The following is a 17,065-nucleotide window of genomic DNA, read 5'->3' on the forward strand; positions in this document are numbered from 1 at the left end:
TTGCACATCAGAGTAACAGTCACCATGGAAACCACTAAACTGGCATCTGCTTGATGTCTTGTTTTAAAGGAGCTGTGAAGCTGCTTGCACTCGGTAGGAAAATCTCCTGCAAGTGTGCAGCTCCCATCATCGGAGCGTTTCTTTCTTTCACGTCTCAATTACACACTCCGCTTTCCAGCTTTGCCCTATTACTGGTACATCGTTTACTCTAAGTGCACCAGACGCTCTCGTTCACCAGAATCGCTCAGGCCCACTTACTACCACTTCTTTGTTACTGGGTTAAGATTCTACCAGGAACTCACATGGAGTCAACCCCCAAATTCACACCCCAGAACCCAAAGACAGAAACACTCATTTTTAATTCATATTGATAAATCAAACAAATTTCAAATTATTCAGAATGTGTAAGCAAAATCTTGATCATTGTCATCTTATTTATTATAATTATATGCTATATATAAATATCTTTTAATTATATTATCTATAAATTTAGCTCTTTGTAATCAAGGTAATAAATTCAAACAGTTGTTAAATGAAGACCTACAGTAACTGTTAGTTTCTGATGAACACATACAAAAAAAAGATGCCTGCAATCTATATATTGAGCCCGTACCTGTTTCACATATTCATTTTTACAACATACAAGTGCCTGAATTTTACATTAGCCGCTACCCTGCATTTCCTGGACCCTCAAATAAACACAAGGGCGAACCTAAGACACTTCTTTTGTAGATAGCTCTCAAAACTGTAGTATTTTGGGGGTGGGAACTTCCTACTACATATGAACATAGCTCAGAAAAGTACATCTTTCTTTATATCCAGCACATCACAAAATAACTAATATTATCCAAAAGTTTTTTACCTATTCACACACACTGCTGCATAATGTTCACGCCCATGAACACCACTGTAAATCACCGTAAGTATTTCTGCCTGATCAAAGGAAATTACTGAACACAGGATCAGCTACAATGACACTCGCTGGAACATGATTTAAAATAAACACCATGTAAACAGCCTCCTGAAATATGTTCAGCGCTACTATCACATTCTTTGAAAAGTAAAGGTGACATAAAAAGCAAAAGGGGGGGAGGGGTCAGCCAGATTTTAACTTCATGTAACAGATACTTACACTAGTAAATTAGATGTGCGTAGGCATGTTCCCCAACATGAAGCGCAGCTGACAGAGAAGGGCTCACGACTATATTAGAAATCCCTCTTAAGTCTCTGAAACAGGGTGACTGCATATAAACTACTTATTGGGAATGGTCTCCAACTTCAAACCATACCTGGGAACAGTTTAGAAAAATACTAGCTGGCACGGGCCAAAATTCTGCCAAGAAACATTCCAGCACTTCAGTAGTACAGGATCATGTTCCACATTTGAGGAACGTTCCTGGGAACATTCCCAGGCATCCTTGATTTTACTAGTACGGACACAGCCTAAGATTTCCAGATGCTTACCAGAATAAAGTTTTGCTACTTGGACACTATCTTCTGAACAGAGAACCCACGCAAAACAAAAAAAAAAAAGGCTTTACTATGGCAGAAGGGAATATTACAGGTAATGATATTTCCTAAAAGGGACTGCAGGTCCGATTTGGAACAAGTCCCCGTTAGCACTTGCCAGAAAGCCGTATGCTCATTAGACCTTTATTCTACACCCTCACTCTGCTATTGTCCCAGAATAAACAATGACAACAGTACCTTAGACGGACAGCTTGCAGATTCAACTCAAACACCACTGGCAGAAGATGTTAACTTTGGAATTAAAAAAGGGATCTCAAAGACCAATCAATACCAGCTATAACGAGAAGCGTTAAGAAGCGTCTCTGCTAGTGAAAGCACAAAGCAAGCAACGCTTCCTGCCCACAAGGCTCCCAGGCTTCCCTTTTCCTCCTTTTCACCTCTTTCACCCTTAGTCCCTTTTGATCAGCACAACAAAGGTGTCATTTTAACACAGGGAGAGAAACCAATTCTAGCTGCCAGGCAGCTATGTCTTCAGGTTGTAACAAAAAGAACAGCGTAATACTCAATGACGTTCAGAAAGGCAAACAGAACGTGAAGAATCACTGGAAAAGGAAAACAAAACACAAAAAGTAAATTCATGAGTATGCCCACATTCGGATCCAGTACTGCTCTCTTCCCCGCTTTTTAAAAAATGAAAAGAGAACTGGAAAAGGTACAGAAAATGGAGCAAAGGATAGGTAAAGACACAGAACAATTTCTATGCAGAGAGCAGTTAAGTAAACTGAAACTCCTTGCCACAGCATGTTGCAGATGCTAAAATTCAAAAGCAATTCGACAAACAGAAGAAGAAACATCAACAAACCCTCCATAAAATAGCAGCACTTTTGGCTCAAGACCTTGAAACATGGAGACTGGGAGTCTATACTGGGTAGGTATGGCTATACATTTGCTCTGTTCTCCTGCTCTTGCCCGGGAGTATGACACGAGCAATTCTCTGAGACAGGATATTAGACTAGACAAATCTTTTCCCTGACGCTGTATATCTGTTCTCATGTTGATTTAATTTAGCCAGCATGGAGAGAAACAGTGGTAAGGAGCTGGTATCCCAGGCTCCCTCACAGCCTACCAAACAGAGCAAGTGTCCTGTGTGTTGTCCCCCTCGCAATGGGTCTGCACGCCAACTCCTGCTACGCCACCCTTGCAGTTAATCCAGATCTGCTAGGACGGAGCTGTTTGATGCTTGCATACCTGTGCTACAAAACACAACTAATATATAGACATATTAGGATCACACAAGGTTTTGCATACTTCCAATAAATTTTATCACAGCCTGGTAAGGGAGACATCATTATCACGCACCTCACAGCAGAAAATTAAGGTGGTTTTGGCTTTGTGTTTTTCTTGTGTTTTTTTTTTTTTCTTAACATTCTTCACATAATTTGGTTAACAAATCATACATTTGAAACATGCAAAAAAGCATTATCAGATAAACGTATTCAAAATAATTACTCAGACTGTGAAACACTTTCTATATAGAAATGTTTTTTAAATGGCTTAAAAATCTTGAGTTATTTGAAACTGGAAAACAAAATTTTCATTTGCTTCCTTTAATTTCTAATTCCTGATGTACTTGGATCACATTTTCAAAAGGTTTTTTCCTCCAACTTCAAAAGCCATAGAAACTCAGCTTTTTAAACATGAAGCTAATAGTCCTATGACATGAATCTAGAGGTGGGCTTGACAAAAAATCCTAAGTATCACAATGTTAAAAACCAAAGAGTTGGCAAAATACCTCAAATTTGAAGAGGTGAAGAAATATGAGTGGCACTAGACGGACTTGAACAGCTGTACATATTTCAGCCCAAGATTTTAAAATTTCTGTCAAAATATTGCAGTGAAAAAACTAACATTCTCCATGGAAAGCAGCTATTTTCGGTGAAAATGCTATTTTATCAAAACTCTATTTTCCATTAAACACAGTTTTGACAGAAATTTTTCAACTATCCTTATTCAGTGTTATGCTCTGTAGTTGAAAATGTTAGCAGTTTTTTAGGCTGTCTCTACAACTGCAAAGATTTATAGGGACTTGGCAAAGATGGAAAACAGGGAAAAAAATCTGATTTAAGACTAGTATCTCTGTCCCTTCATATTACACACATCCCTGGAAATTATTTTTACTTACGTTTAATAGAATACATGACAGTGACACAGCACAGCAACGCTACTTCAACAAAAACTGTTAATACTTCATGACTTTTTTCCCCCCTATACATTACTGGCAAAGCATCCCTCCTCTATCAGTAAAGCACGGGAGACTTTCATTTTTGGCTTAATGAACTAGGGGGGAATTTTTACCTAGTCAAGTCCTGGTACCACCGGTCAGTGTGCTGATTTGGGGGGTCCTGTAGGTGGAGTTGCCCCTTCCTCAAATCGTAAAGAACAGTATTCAGGACAGGACTACGCAGACCTGTCTGCTGGAATTACGCAGGACTCCCTAGGCTGCGCTCTGCAGGCCGGCTGGCTGCTGCTGACTGGTTGTATCACATTACAGCTCAGTCTGAGGTAAAAGCAGGGGGAAAAAAGAATCTGAGGGTGCAAAACAGAGGTATTTGGAAAATCAGAAACCCACTACTGGAGAAAAGGTGAAGGAAGGCTAGAGAACTTGAGTATCATATTGTATGCAGCACCTTTTTTTAAGCTTTCCAAAAGGTATTTACAAGGTTTTGGGGCTCTGCAGCCTCCCCCATTGCCTGCTGAACCCTGCCTAAACTAGCAAGCACTTAGGAACATGGATGATCTCATTAGGAATGAGGCAAAAGAGAAGCTACAGTGATGACCTTCACACAGCTTAGCCCTGGCCTTTGCCCGAGACTGCAAAGGGAAGATTAACTGGCAGACGCCTAGAGGACACTTACAGCTATTCCATCCTTGCCGCTCCAGTCGCACAGAAATAAAGTGTCGGGATATCAGCTGGTGTAAATCAGCGTATCTCCACTGAAGTCAGGGGCCACATTCATCACTGCTATCAACTCGTGAAACATGAGGGTCAGTGAAGTCATACAATGTTACAGCAACTGAAAATGTGACCTGGATTTTGCTGCCAATATTAGAATACATATTTCTCATGCCCCTCCTTCCTCTTCATCCCCTGCTCAGATGAACTTATGTAGTCATGACTATTAGCAAAGGTACCCAAGCTTACATTCAGTGACTGTGTGACGAGAGGCAGTCTATAAGATCTTTTTAACCTGGCACAATTAGTCGTACAGCCAATTTGCAAGACAGGCATATGCCAGCTAAAGTAAGGCATAACCCATACACAGAACACTTTGGACCGGGGGGGGGGGGGGGGGGCAGGGAAGAAAGCCAAGTCTGAAGGCAGATCTGAGAAAAGCAATGCTTCCATATAATGTCTCTCTCTGACTAGACTAACTAAAAAACGATGCAGGGAAACAACAGCCTGTTTCCAAATCACAGAGATGTGTACACACGTACACACACAGATTTCTTGCTAATTGTCTCTATGGAACCCCTAAATATCCACCGACATTATTATAAATCCTTCCTTCCTGCAAGCCAGCATTCCCCAGCCCGTTCCATCTCTCACTTCCCCCACAAAAATGACAGACGGACTCTAATCTCCCACCTGCATAAATCTCCTACAGACAACCACAAATATTTTAGCTATGCTGATTTATGGAAGCACAAGCAAGACTAAACCAGGAGATATATCCTCCATGCACAATGACTGATGGCTTGCTGCAAATCTTTCCATTTAAAGTGCTGTCACTTTTGCAGTTCCATAGAGAGAGAAAAAAAGAGGAATAAAATAACATGCAGTAATGCAACTTATGGCAGCTCCTGGGGAAAAAAGCATTTGTGCAACCTGATTTCTTCCAAGTTTTCCTGCATAAAATCCTTGCTACTAATTGAAGAAATTCTATTTGAGAGAGGATGTGAAAACAGCTCCAAGACCCTGCAAGCCCTCCTCCTCTCCCCCCCACTCCAGCCATCCCATTTTCTGACTTTAACTGACCATGGCAATCTTGATTTACAGCCAATGGGAAGCTATCCCTTTAACCAACGTGTTGCAGCCGATGCTGCCTGCTTTAGTACCCATGCATAGAAAGAATGAATGATTACAGGGATTCCCTACTCAGGTTTAACTACAGCAGTAAACAAAATCAGGCTGTAGCTCCTGATTCCAGGATAGTTAATGGCAAAGACCTCCCTGAATTCAGTGGACTAAGCTTTGAAGGCCACTAGGCACAGGCAACTCCCCTTGACCTCAGAGAATACCCATCACAGATGGGATTAGTCTGACAAGAACCAGATCAGGACCATTGACTTTACTCATGGCAGATAAACAAAAAAGACACAAACTGTGCACAACAAGAGACCTGTCAGCATCTGGCTCAGTGTCTCCATGCTATGCAAGGGCCCCACAGAGGCAACAGCTTTCAGAGAAGACCGAATTCATTTAGCTGCTCTGAGCCAAGCTGTATTAAGATTTGTGTTTTGCACAAGGACGTCAACAGGGACAAATAATGCTGTTGTGGCAACACATTACTACTCTTCTGCTGAGTACCGACAGTCGCACTTTCAAAGAGCTGGTCTGAGACCTTAAGTCACAGAGCAAATAAAGGAGCTTCTGCATTCTTGGCTCTGCCAACACCGTTTTCGCAGCACTGTTTCCTCCTCTGCACCTTCCTTGCAGTGGGCTGAGTCTTCCCCCCTAGCCTGCTGAAAGCCACAATTTCACCTGTTGCCAGCAGCATGTTAGTAGTAATGTCCGATTCAACAGCTGGATGCTTCCTGCTCTACTGCAACTAATTGGCTAGTAAGTAAAGCCTTACAGCAGCATCACTGATCAAACTCCTTTTGTTCAAGTCTGAAATTTAACTGACTTACCAAAAACTTTGCTGGGCACAAGTCATCTGTGTTTTCACATCCTGGCTCCAAGATGTTAGCTGGAAAAAGAAAAAAAAAGACAGTTGGTTAAGAAGAAGAGCAACAGATATTTTATTTCTTTGGAATGCAGAGCAACACAGGCATATCTGAAACGCAATGGTTATTTTAGGGCATGTTACATTGTCTACATGGTCTATTATACAGAATTCTGGACTCAATTTCCTCTCCAGGCGCTGTGAATAATCACTTCCTTTCTCTAGACCTTAACTTCCTCAGTCAGTAAAATGGGGGAAATTATATACACACTCCTTAGAAATGCATTTAATGACAAACCTTTATGTAATAGCTAATTGTGCAATATCATTAATAAAGGAGGAGACCAGCTGTCAAGTATCGTGGGACATATTCCCATCCCTATCAGTGACAAAGTTATACATGTTTGCTTTAGGTTTCTCATCCAATACTCACCAGTGAAACCTGAGAATACCTGTTCTAACAGGAAACTTCGCTTTCCCTTGCCATGAATAAAAAATGAAACAAAACAGTGGTAACATTTTGTACTTGTTTTTACCAGCTTGTAAATCCAACTCAAAGAAGTGAAAAGAAAATCCTTCTTTGAGAAGAAAATAAAAAAAACCCAGAACTCAGTGACAGACACTCCAGTAAGGCCCTAAGACTTAATTACACACGGATTTTCTGTTAAATATTACCTAGATTTTGCTCTAAAAGTAACTTTGTGGACTGCTTGCAGATTTCCTTGGGTCACCCGCTTGAAGCGGTGAAATAATGCTTGTATTAAGCAGGACCTTAATAAGAAACAGTATAAAGAGAGATTTAAAAAACGTAAATGAGGATTTCGAAAAGTTTGGCAGCAGGACAGAATGATCATCAACATGAGGGCAGCAGAACGTTCCCCACCTTTCCATCCCCACTATCTTTCAGCATGAAGAACTTCTCAGTTGATGTGTCAGGCTGATAGCAAATGACCTGGACAATTCTGACAGCTATTTTTATTTGTAGCATCTAGAGTATAAAATAATTTCTCAAATCTGTTCAACATGGCAGATGTTGGCGAATAGCACTATTACAAACCAGGTGCCCATATAAAGGCACAGAAGCACGATAAGGCTTAAATTGACACTCCCAGGGTGATACTTTATTCCTTACATCTCAGAATCCATACTGTCTGTCTCTGTGGCTGTACCGTGATAGTCTAGTCGGGCTGAAGAAAAGATTCATTCTGCTAAGGCAAAAAACCTGAAGGCAGTGTCTCTGACAAGCGCAAATTTTAATTAAATGTACTCACTGTGAAGTAGCTGCCGCCAGGAAAAAAAAATGAGCAGAATTTTGGCTTAAAAAGCCTAGACATCAAAGAACAGTTCCAAAGAGGTCTACATAAAAAGCTGTATGGTAGCAACTCAAAGGAAAAAACAGAAAGGTCTTAGCCAAACCATGAAACATCAAGGAAACGGAAAAGAAAAAAAAAAATCTATTGCTTTTTTATTTCTGCTAGTCTTCTTTTGGACACGTGGGCAATGATTTCAAATAATTGTACATAATACTACTAAAGCCTTGGGTTACGTGTGAACCCATACACGTCAGAACAACAGAAAATAGTTATACAAGATGATGATCACTACGTGAGAAATACACGGACAAAGTACAAATAGGTGTCGGGGTCAGGGTTCAGGACCGAGCCTGCCAGATATAAGTAAGAGACAGAGCATCGTTGCTAACGTGACTCCTAGTTCAAATTCTATTACTTGGAGTGGATCTGAGTAATTTTTGCTTAAAGATCTTGTATTTCCCCAAACAATATGCTTGAGATCAAAACTTGTGTGCACACACACATGCATGCACAAGATAAAACAAAGGACCCAACTTAAAATAAAAATTACTTCAACTGATAGCGTGATGCCAAAATATACAGATGAAATGTATTTCCACTGTAACTCTACTCTGTCTGCAACTAAGATTGTCATATACATTCAGCCGCTTGGTACCTAAAGATGATTCTATCACTGATCTATCAAAGGCTAAATACGGCTATATGAGATGCAGAATATAGGATCTGATCACTTAGCATACACGAACCGTGAAAGTAAGCAACATGCTCATGAGAGTAAGGTTAAAGTATTATTTAGCTGGTTAGATCACATTCCCACATGGTTTGTAGCTACAAATTCACAAGTCAAGACAGACACTCCTAAAAAGAAGTAGTTTTGCACTTCTCAGGAAAAGTTCAGAAGTATTTTTTAGAGAAGACAACAGCAGCTGCTGTCAGGCTTCCTGCAGTTGCGACAGGAATTTTTCAGTCGCACACAGTAGACTATTAGATGGTGATCAAGAATAGTGAATTACAAACCAATTCTAACACAGTACGTAGGAACAAAATTCTTGAAATTTTTCCTAAGAAAGGGGCAAAGTTGTTCCTGAAGTAGCAACAACAGTGTACCATTTTATTGCTAATACTTGATCATGTGGGTTATTTGATTGGCTTAGTTAATCAAAGGGTGTTGTCCTCCAAGATTAATCCATAACTAAAAGTATAAACAAGAGTTTTGTCTTATCAAGATGCACTATCAACAACATTCACCCTTCTTTCATTTTAGAGAACGATTCAATAACAGAGCAGAAAGAATGTATTTTTACCCTTGTGGCCACCGTGCCGTGAAATATCAAAACAATCCCTCACTACACAGCTGAAAGGAGACTAAAACACTGTTTATGTTCAAATTGTTTGAAGACAGCAGTGAAACCAATTAGAAATACCTATAAAGGAGAAAAGTGTATTACAATTTTATTGTTTGAAGTTCTAAGTACTGGTTCACAGATGTACAGTAATAATTTGAAAAACATGACTTCACCCCAAAATTAATTGAACCTGAAGATAAGAACGAGCACAGCATATCCTAACCACGGGCACAGCTTGACTACCCATTGCTTCCACTCAGGGATGACCACCCTTACCATCTAGACAGAACCTAGACTATCAAACAATCGAACTAAAAACCCAAGATGCAGATGACAAGCTGCAGTGCAAGAAGTTAAAGTGAAAATTTAGAAGATGAATGTGGAAAAAAAATAAATTAAAAAACCAAAGCTCATATTCAACCTTCCTCAAATGTCAACAATTTACTAACAGAACCAGTAAGTCAAAAGCTAGACTCAAGCTTTTCACTGCACAATAGGTAAAACTGAAGGAAGCCTTGAGGAGGAACAGATTGCTTTAATGAGGTTTAGAGGAAGGTAGGTAGAGGTCCATCTAGTAGTTGCTACTTTGTTCTGGTCAAAGACATACAACTTGCAGGTCATTGTGTTAGATGCTGTACGAACATACAACAAACAGAGACACGCTCAAAGGATCCTCAGCATTTCAAATGGGTCCCTCAATTACATTTAATAAAGATCTTACACTACAGCTCTGCACCCTATATTTCTCACTGGTAAGGAAAAAACAATCTATATTGTTTTGTTTAATTGGGTTAAGTAATGATACTGCTGTTTACTGTAAGTAATTTTCTTATGAAAACCATGTTTGTATGATGTCCAGAATGGAAAGTTTGCCACACAAATAAGCTAGATATTTATGGAAAAATCAGTAAAGTTTAGGTAATTGGAATTCATTTATAATCCCTTCAGGTTCAAGTGAGACTGCAATGAGACAAATACAAGGCAGTTCTAGTACCTCCAGGCCAGTTAGTGAGGAGATGCTGGACATCCTGTATCCCAGTTAGAAACATGCAGATGAAGGCAGAGATATTTTCAGTTATTCAAGTCTTTACAGGATTTGTCTACCCGTGACCAAAACGTACTGGAATAGTCTCCCCGTCTCTTGTCCCCCTCTCCCTCAACACGATTCCACCGGCAGCTTTGTGCTCCGAGAGGCCCTCTCCGAGCACGGCGTCCCAGGTGACTCTCCTGGATGCAAGGGCTTCTCCTGAAGCTGTGCAGACTGAGACAGCCCTAAGCGAAACCTTGAACGTGATCACGCAATTTACAGAATCTATTCAAACATATTGTTCAAACTATACTGTTACAACAGTAACGCTTCCAGAAAACCGAAGAGAAGTTAGAGAACAGGGATGAAAAGAATCATTTGTAAACAACTGAATGGAAACCACTCCTAAGAGTTTCCCTTTGCAGATTATCCTCTTCAAGCTGAAGTACGATGCCACTGAGAGCCTTTCTGATTTAGGCCTGGCATGCACTGTATGTGTTTTCTGCACCTAAGCTGGTAGTGCTCAGACAGAATGAAGCAGGTGATATCTCTACTCCGCGCTCTTGAAGCTAGAATGGTAAAATCAATGAGGGGTCCACAGAGTCTTAGCAGTTCATAGACTTGACCTACTTCAAAGAAAAACCAGGAAGGGCAGTGGCAGGTTCATGCTGTGAAGAAATTGTTGCTGCTCCAACCCACCATGCCAGATTGTAGGATGCTGCTGTGAGGTCACCTGAACAGATTCACTACAGAATTCAAAGCCACAAAGTGACCTATTTTACGTCTGATAATGAAATAGGATGCTAGGAATCATTTCCAGAGAAGTACCTGGTCACTAACTGCAGTGAAATCTCCGTGTAGTTAGCACAGCCCTCTCTAGTATTGCCTGCACAAGTCAGAAACTTGCTAAACACACAACCAGGCTCACTTGTAACACATTACTTGTTTACGTGAGATACTTACAAAGCGCATGTCGTCAGAGAAACCACCCAAGGATAACCCTCATCAGGGTCAGTTTCTAATCTCAGACTCCTCTAGGTCAAAAGTAACTCCTGAATGAGAACAATTTAAACCACAAATTAAACCAGGTGTGTATTTATACAATTAAATAACTGGTGAATGGCTGTCTGAAAAGTTTCTGGAATTTTCGGAGGAGGTTAAGTTCTGAATTACGAGCCAGGAATTTCAAACCTGAAGCAGCAAGTTTTGTGACAATTCTATTCTTCCTGACTAGTAACCCCTTCACAAAGAAGGAGGTACATTTTCATGGTTCACTACCAAAAATGAAGACAAATTTTTCAAATGAGCTCAACTCCCAGTTTGGGTACCTAAATGATGGCTGAATTACCAAAAACGCACGGGACAAGATCTAGGCTGAAACTGCATTCTGATTTCTTTTGGCCCATAGGAAAATGGTACTTTGGCAAAATCAGGAGGTTTCACATCAACAGAAAAGGAGAGCTTATTTGCCACAAAATAGGAAATCGGTGCTTCCTGACTCTTTCTACAACTCTACAACGATGACTTGTTTTTCCTAAGAACTTACTACTTGGAAAGCCGATAGAACTTTCAGCATAAACAGACTTTTCCAATACTAATCCGGAGTTAGCAGTGAAAGTATTGTTTCACAGTCTACTAAACCAGCAACCTGTTCTGCTGCCAAAGCTATGGGCCTGTCATCTCCTGCTCTTGCTCCCTTTCTTGAACCAAATGAGCCTTAACACAGCAGTCAGCCAGATCGTGGAGCTGATACGGCAAGGGGAGAGGGGAAAAAAAAAAGCTTTTGATTTCAGCCTCCTTATCTGGATGACCAACTGCACAATCATGACTGCCTGCAAAAGGAAAGGGGCAAGATGATAGAATTTGGAGGCAAAGCCAACTTAGACCAGCTTGACTAACAAATGAAACTGCACCCTCAAAGAACAAGAAACACGGCCCCAGGAAAGCAGCTACTTCTCTCTCTACTGACATTCTGTAATAAACTAAACACAAACTGTCTACTGCTCTGTTCTGACGGTGGAAATCTTAGGAACAGAAAATCGGGAGCCCACATATCACAGCAATCCCCATCCCAGTTCTCTTTGTTTCCTCGCGAAGCCTGCATGATCTCACTGCTAAAGCACTGCTCGTGGTTCTGTGCACGAAATGGGCGTATACTGGCTGACTTGTTAGCACATTTTTCTTATGCTGCTGGGTGCACTTCTCTTAGCATCCAATATTTTTGGTTTTGCCTTTAAAAACAGCATGCGTAATGGAGAGGCTGGGAATATTTTTTGTGCAGAGGAGAGGAAAATGTATTTCAAACTGAGCGAGAAAGCTGCCATTCCAAACACTAAAAGGAAAGGTTCATGCAAGAAAACTGCATACAGTATTTTGCACATGTAAGAAAATTCTGACAAATTGAGGGAATCTATAACTCTGCAAGCTGGATTTTTTACCCCCTGTATAGGGACCAAGGACACTGCTGATGTGCTCCAGGTGTGGACTCTGCACGCCAAGGCAGACAGATTTGTTAAGTATCAGCTGAGTATGCATCTGCCTGCTCCTTCGCTGCAGGTTGCAGAATTGATGTTGTAATAGGCAGACTTCAAAACTGCAAAGAACGTTCCTTTAAACATGAGGGTCAGATGGTTCTGATCAAAAGAGAATAAATCAGAAGAGCAAACAAATGCACTCAGTAAGCCAAGTTTCACCATGAAAGGCAAGAGGGTCTTTTTTCTTTGCCTGCTATTGCCCTTATTATCCTTAAAATAATGGTTCTGGAAAGGAGATTTCAATATATGCCATAAAAAAAGCTGTGGCCAGCCTACAGAGCATGTTAACCAGAGGGAAAGGTAAACTACTCTGGATATTCTAACAAATGAAATGATTTAATAACATCAGCTAGTATAGCTCACTTATAAAAACTTTCATAAGCTTTAGCACTGTATTTTACTCACTTGAGAATTCTTGACAGCTGTTAAGACACTTTCCAGCTATCCAGTTGGGGCAGATGAATGGTACAATCCCAATAATTAATTTCAGAATTTGTCAGAAAATTAGAGAAAATGATCCTGACTTTCTTTTTTCCCCTTTTAATGAAAAGGGTATTATATCTGACATCTAAACTATTTCTTGAGGAGCGGTACTAAGGAAATATTTGCACATGGCAAACAGGTTGAAATCTGGGTAAGAACAAATCCACAATGGTTCCCGGGGCTGATGGAAGTACTTCTCCAGACAGTCACAGACAACTAGGAAGGTCTGTTGCAGGTTTTATTTTTGGCTTGGTTAAATGTGATATATAAGATTATCAGACGCACTGCAGAGAGATAAAGTATAGAACAGAGACAAGATCTGGGCTATTTAATGAAACACCTTCTGTTAAAAATTCAGCGACATAAACGGGCTGTATCCTGCAAACCTCTACAGGCCCAAGCAGAGGGCCCGACCAGCAAACTGTTGTTTCTATTTATTGGCGAGTTTATCTAAGTACAGACCTCTTCCCATCTTTGGATACAACTGGTAAGCAGAGGGGCATACTACACTAAGACCTGGGCAAAACAGGGACCACGTCCCTGTCTTACTACCAAAGTAAAGTGCTTCAAAATCCTTCAGCTGCAGACACTGAAGTAAATATTTGACATGTTAGAAAGATTCCAGTGTTCAAAAAGCTTTTTTCCATTATAACTGGGAAAGTCACACATCCAAAGGATACACTGCCCCTTTCCTTCAACCAAATTCATTTCTGTTACTACTGTAATCACAAAGCCTGATGTAGCACTTACATTGAAGTTCTTCACCTATGTATTGTGGTCACCAGAAAAAATGCAGTCTATTTATCTGCAAGGTAGGCCAACTCTGCATGACGTTGTAAATGCCAAGAATGGTGAAGGTACAGCGCCTGAGAAACGGAGAATACATTACCTCCCTGTGCAGACAGCTAACACAGAATTGCTTGCAGCAGGGCAGGAAATCATCTCAAAGATCTCTCCATGGTCTTGGTGCCTCCCACACAGATCCTCATCCTCCCTACTAATGCTCACGGAGCTGGAAGGTTGCAACAGCTCCTGTGCTTGTCCAGTGGGACAAGGAACAAAAGGCTTGAGCAAAACGATCACGGATGTAAGTTGCTGATACTAAGTGGCAAACTCGACCATTTTTCTAACATCTCAGCTTAAGAACAGTCAGCTGTTCTCTGTGTGACCAAGATAATGAATCTCACTCACAATGCAAGGCAAACAGAAGCATTCTGAAGAACAAATTAATTGATCTGAAGTCAAGATACATGTTTTAAAAGGTTGGGCCAAGTGGCATATGCCTGTCCGGTAATTCCTTTTGCCTTCATCTTCTGAACTGTGTAATAGCGTGTGACTAATATCAGTCCTCCCACTTCTTCAGCCTAGTCATTTCAGCTGATATTTTAGAGTGTACCACACTATGTGCTGACATGCCTCCACCCTCTGCTAGCTTTCCTGTTCTAGAGAGAGACAGAGAGAGAATGACTCATCCATCTCTCCTACTATTCAAGTCCTTTAAGCAAATTCAAACAAAAGTTTTAAAGGTGCTCTCTTGATTTGGGAATGCTTGGGTGGGGTTTTCTTTTTCTGTGTGTGCTTGTTTTGTCAAGTTACACGGAATTTTCCAACCTCTGTGATACTGAGACATTTTAATAATTCATGAACCTTTCTGACACTGTCAAATTGCAATTTGGAAATATCAGAGGTACCCACTGGTATAGGCATTTGTGGATGCCTATAGGAAAGGAAATGGAAAAAAAGAAGGATGGTAGAATCAGGTTGCTAAATGCCATGTCTGGCTTGTACGCTGTTTGACAGCCATAATTAAAAGCTGAGGTGGTGGAAAGAAGAAAGTGAAAAACCTGAAAGTGAATGCATTTTAGACCAACGCTAACTGACTTCAGAACGTTCCGAAGAAAAAGAAATACTGTAGATTGTTATTTAACTTCCAGCATATTTCTGTCAGATTCAAACGCAAAGTGTTTTGTCACCAACTCTGGGTATCTTCAAGAGATAGCCATATGATGACTACAAAACCAAAGGTAGAACAGCAATCAATCCCGACCGCAAAATGAGCAAAGAAACAATAAAACCATCAGGAAACACAGACTTGAAAGTGTATCTCTAAGTTTCACAAAACTTGAGCTATTTTGAAGGAGCAGGCTGTATTTCAAGAGCAGAAGAAAATCCTCATCAGGAAACTGCCTGCCTGCAGATCCTGCTTGCAGCTTCACCTAAACACAGCTGATTAGAACAGTAATGGGATCATACAAAAACCAGAGCTGGATCACTACAAAGGCAGATCCTCATCCCTTATGGCTTTCCAGGTCAAACTGACCTCCATCTGGGAGCTTGCATGCAGCCAGCGATGTACTGTGGTCATGTGGCCATAGGGAAGCAGATGAGCTGACACTTTGCTTCTTTATCACGTAGACACTGGTTTTTTTTTAAGAATTAATAAAGTTAACTCATGTTAGGAACTCTTAAATGGAACAGAAAACAGCCCTTAAAAGGGCTTAGAATCAAGAAGCTAAAGGGAAAGTGCTGAGTTTGGAAGAACTGTGTTATTTTGTCTTTAACCTAGATCCCCAGAGAACACGGAGAGGAGAAAGAAAGTCATTAGGGAGATCACCAAGAAAACAAGTCAGCTCTGTGAAGTGCTGTTTTCTCACAGACTTTTTTATTCCAGGTCAAATCTTGACCTCAGACATAATCTAGAGAAAAGCACAATCCACTGGTGAAGGCAGCATGCTCAGTGGCATCTAATGTTGTCCCCAGGAGGACTGCTACCTTAAGAAACCCAGATGTCTTCTCTCAATCCCTAGGAGCATGTTGCTGGCAGAGGAAGATGTTTGTTTTTCTGGAACCCAAACATCTAGGAAAGGCCCAGGAGGATGAGGAAATAGGGGACTGATGCTGGATAACTTGCTTAAAGGGTTGAGCATCCACATACTCAGTTAAGATGATAAACTAAGATGTATGTCATGCTTTATGGGATACGCCTGGTCTTCAAGTGCATGGGCAACCTTTGTTTTAGGGGAAGATACCAGCAGCTGGAGAACTGCTGAGCTATCTCTTGCTCTAGATGTAAAAACCCACTGCCTGCCTCTGAAACAACCCAAAGGTAGATTCTAGTGGTGTACTTCCAGTTAACCTCACCTCTTTGATTCACTTCCTCCTCTTATGACGAAAAACTTCCACAAACCGCCCCGAGGAGGAGGAGCGGGTCAAGGCACCGTCCTGAGCGAGAGCCCGCAGCACAGGGGCCCTTTGCGGGGAGAGCCCGAGCACCTACAGCGTGGGCCAGCAGCACTTCAGTGCTGCTTCCTTCTCAGCCCAGCACCACACACGGAGACTTTTCAGAGGAGGAAGTCCTCCACTTCGCGGTCAGCTTCTCTCAACTGAACGCAAGCGCGACAGCGATGCCCTCCTACGGAAGGGCCTTTTTAACTGCTCGGCTGCTTTCTTTTCACACAGCTTTCCAAGCGCAATCAGTTTCCCAACACAGCTGCCGTCTTTCCTCCACCTTCACGCCCCTCAGCAGCAGCAACCCGAAATCCTCAGCAAAGAGCCCAACGCTGCTTCTAGCAGGAGCGCCCAGCGCAGCGCTGGAAGGGTCGCTCCTCCAGCACCGCCCCGCCGCGGGGCGCAGGCGGGCCCAGCCCTGCAGGGAAGGGGCCTCGCCGCAGCAGCGGACAACGGGCCCTGTGCCCGGCCGCGGCCTTCGAGGAGCAGGGACACGCGTGGACCCCTCTCTCCGGCGGCCTCTGCCTGCGGCGAGATGGCGGCCGCCGGCGCTCGCGCCGCCTCAGGCACCGGGCGCTCACGCGCTTGAAGAGCCCGGCCCCGTGCGCCGCCGCAGCTGGGGCGGGGAGCGGCCGCGGCTGGGGGCCCGCCAAGGGCCCGGCCAGGGAGGCGGAGCGGAGCCGCGGCCGCCCGAGCCGCCGCCGCGCCGGAGGTGCCC

General features: G+C 42.1%; 1 protein-coding gene across 12 annotated transcripts in view; it reads right to left on the minus strand.

Moving 5' to 3' along the window:
* The window catches only part of LOC148056030 (uncharacterized), a 178,853-nt gene that overhangs the window by 22,832 nt on the left and 138,956 nt on the right, over window positions 1–17,065 (minus strand). For all 12 annotated transcript variants that reach the window (XR_015704349.1, XR_015704347.1, XR_015704348.1 and 9 more), the window contains one exon: window positions 6,382–6,440. Coding sequence is in view for 1 of the 12 variants with exons in the window: in XM_087755592.1 (XP_087611718.1) it covers window positions 6,382–6,440 (59 nt within the window). In the remaining 11 variants the exon portion in view is untranslated. The remainder of the gene's footprint in view (window positions 1–6,381; window positions 6,441–17,065) is intronic.

Source organism: Nipponia nippon, unplaced genomic scaffold (assembly GCF_047370975.1).
Source record: "Nipponia nippon isolate SJK-2023a ecotype South Korea unplaced genomic scaffold, ASM4737097v1 scaffold_19, whole genome shotgun sequence".
NCBI lineage: Eukaryota > Metazoa > Chordata > Aves > Pelecaniformes > Threskiornithidae > Nipponia > Nipponia nippon.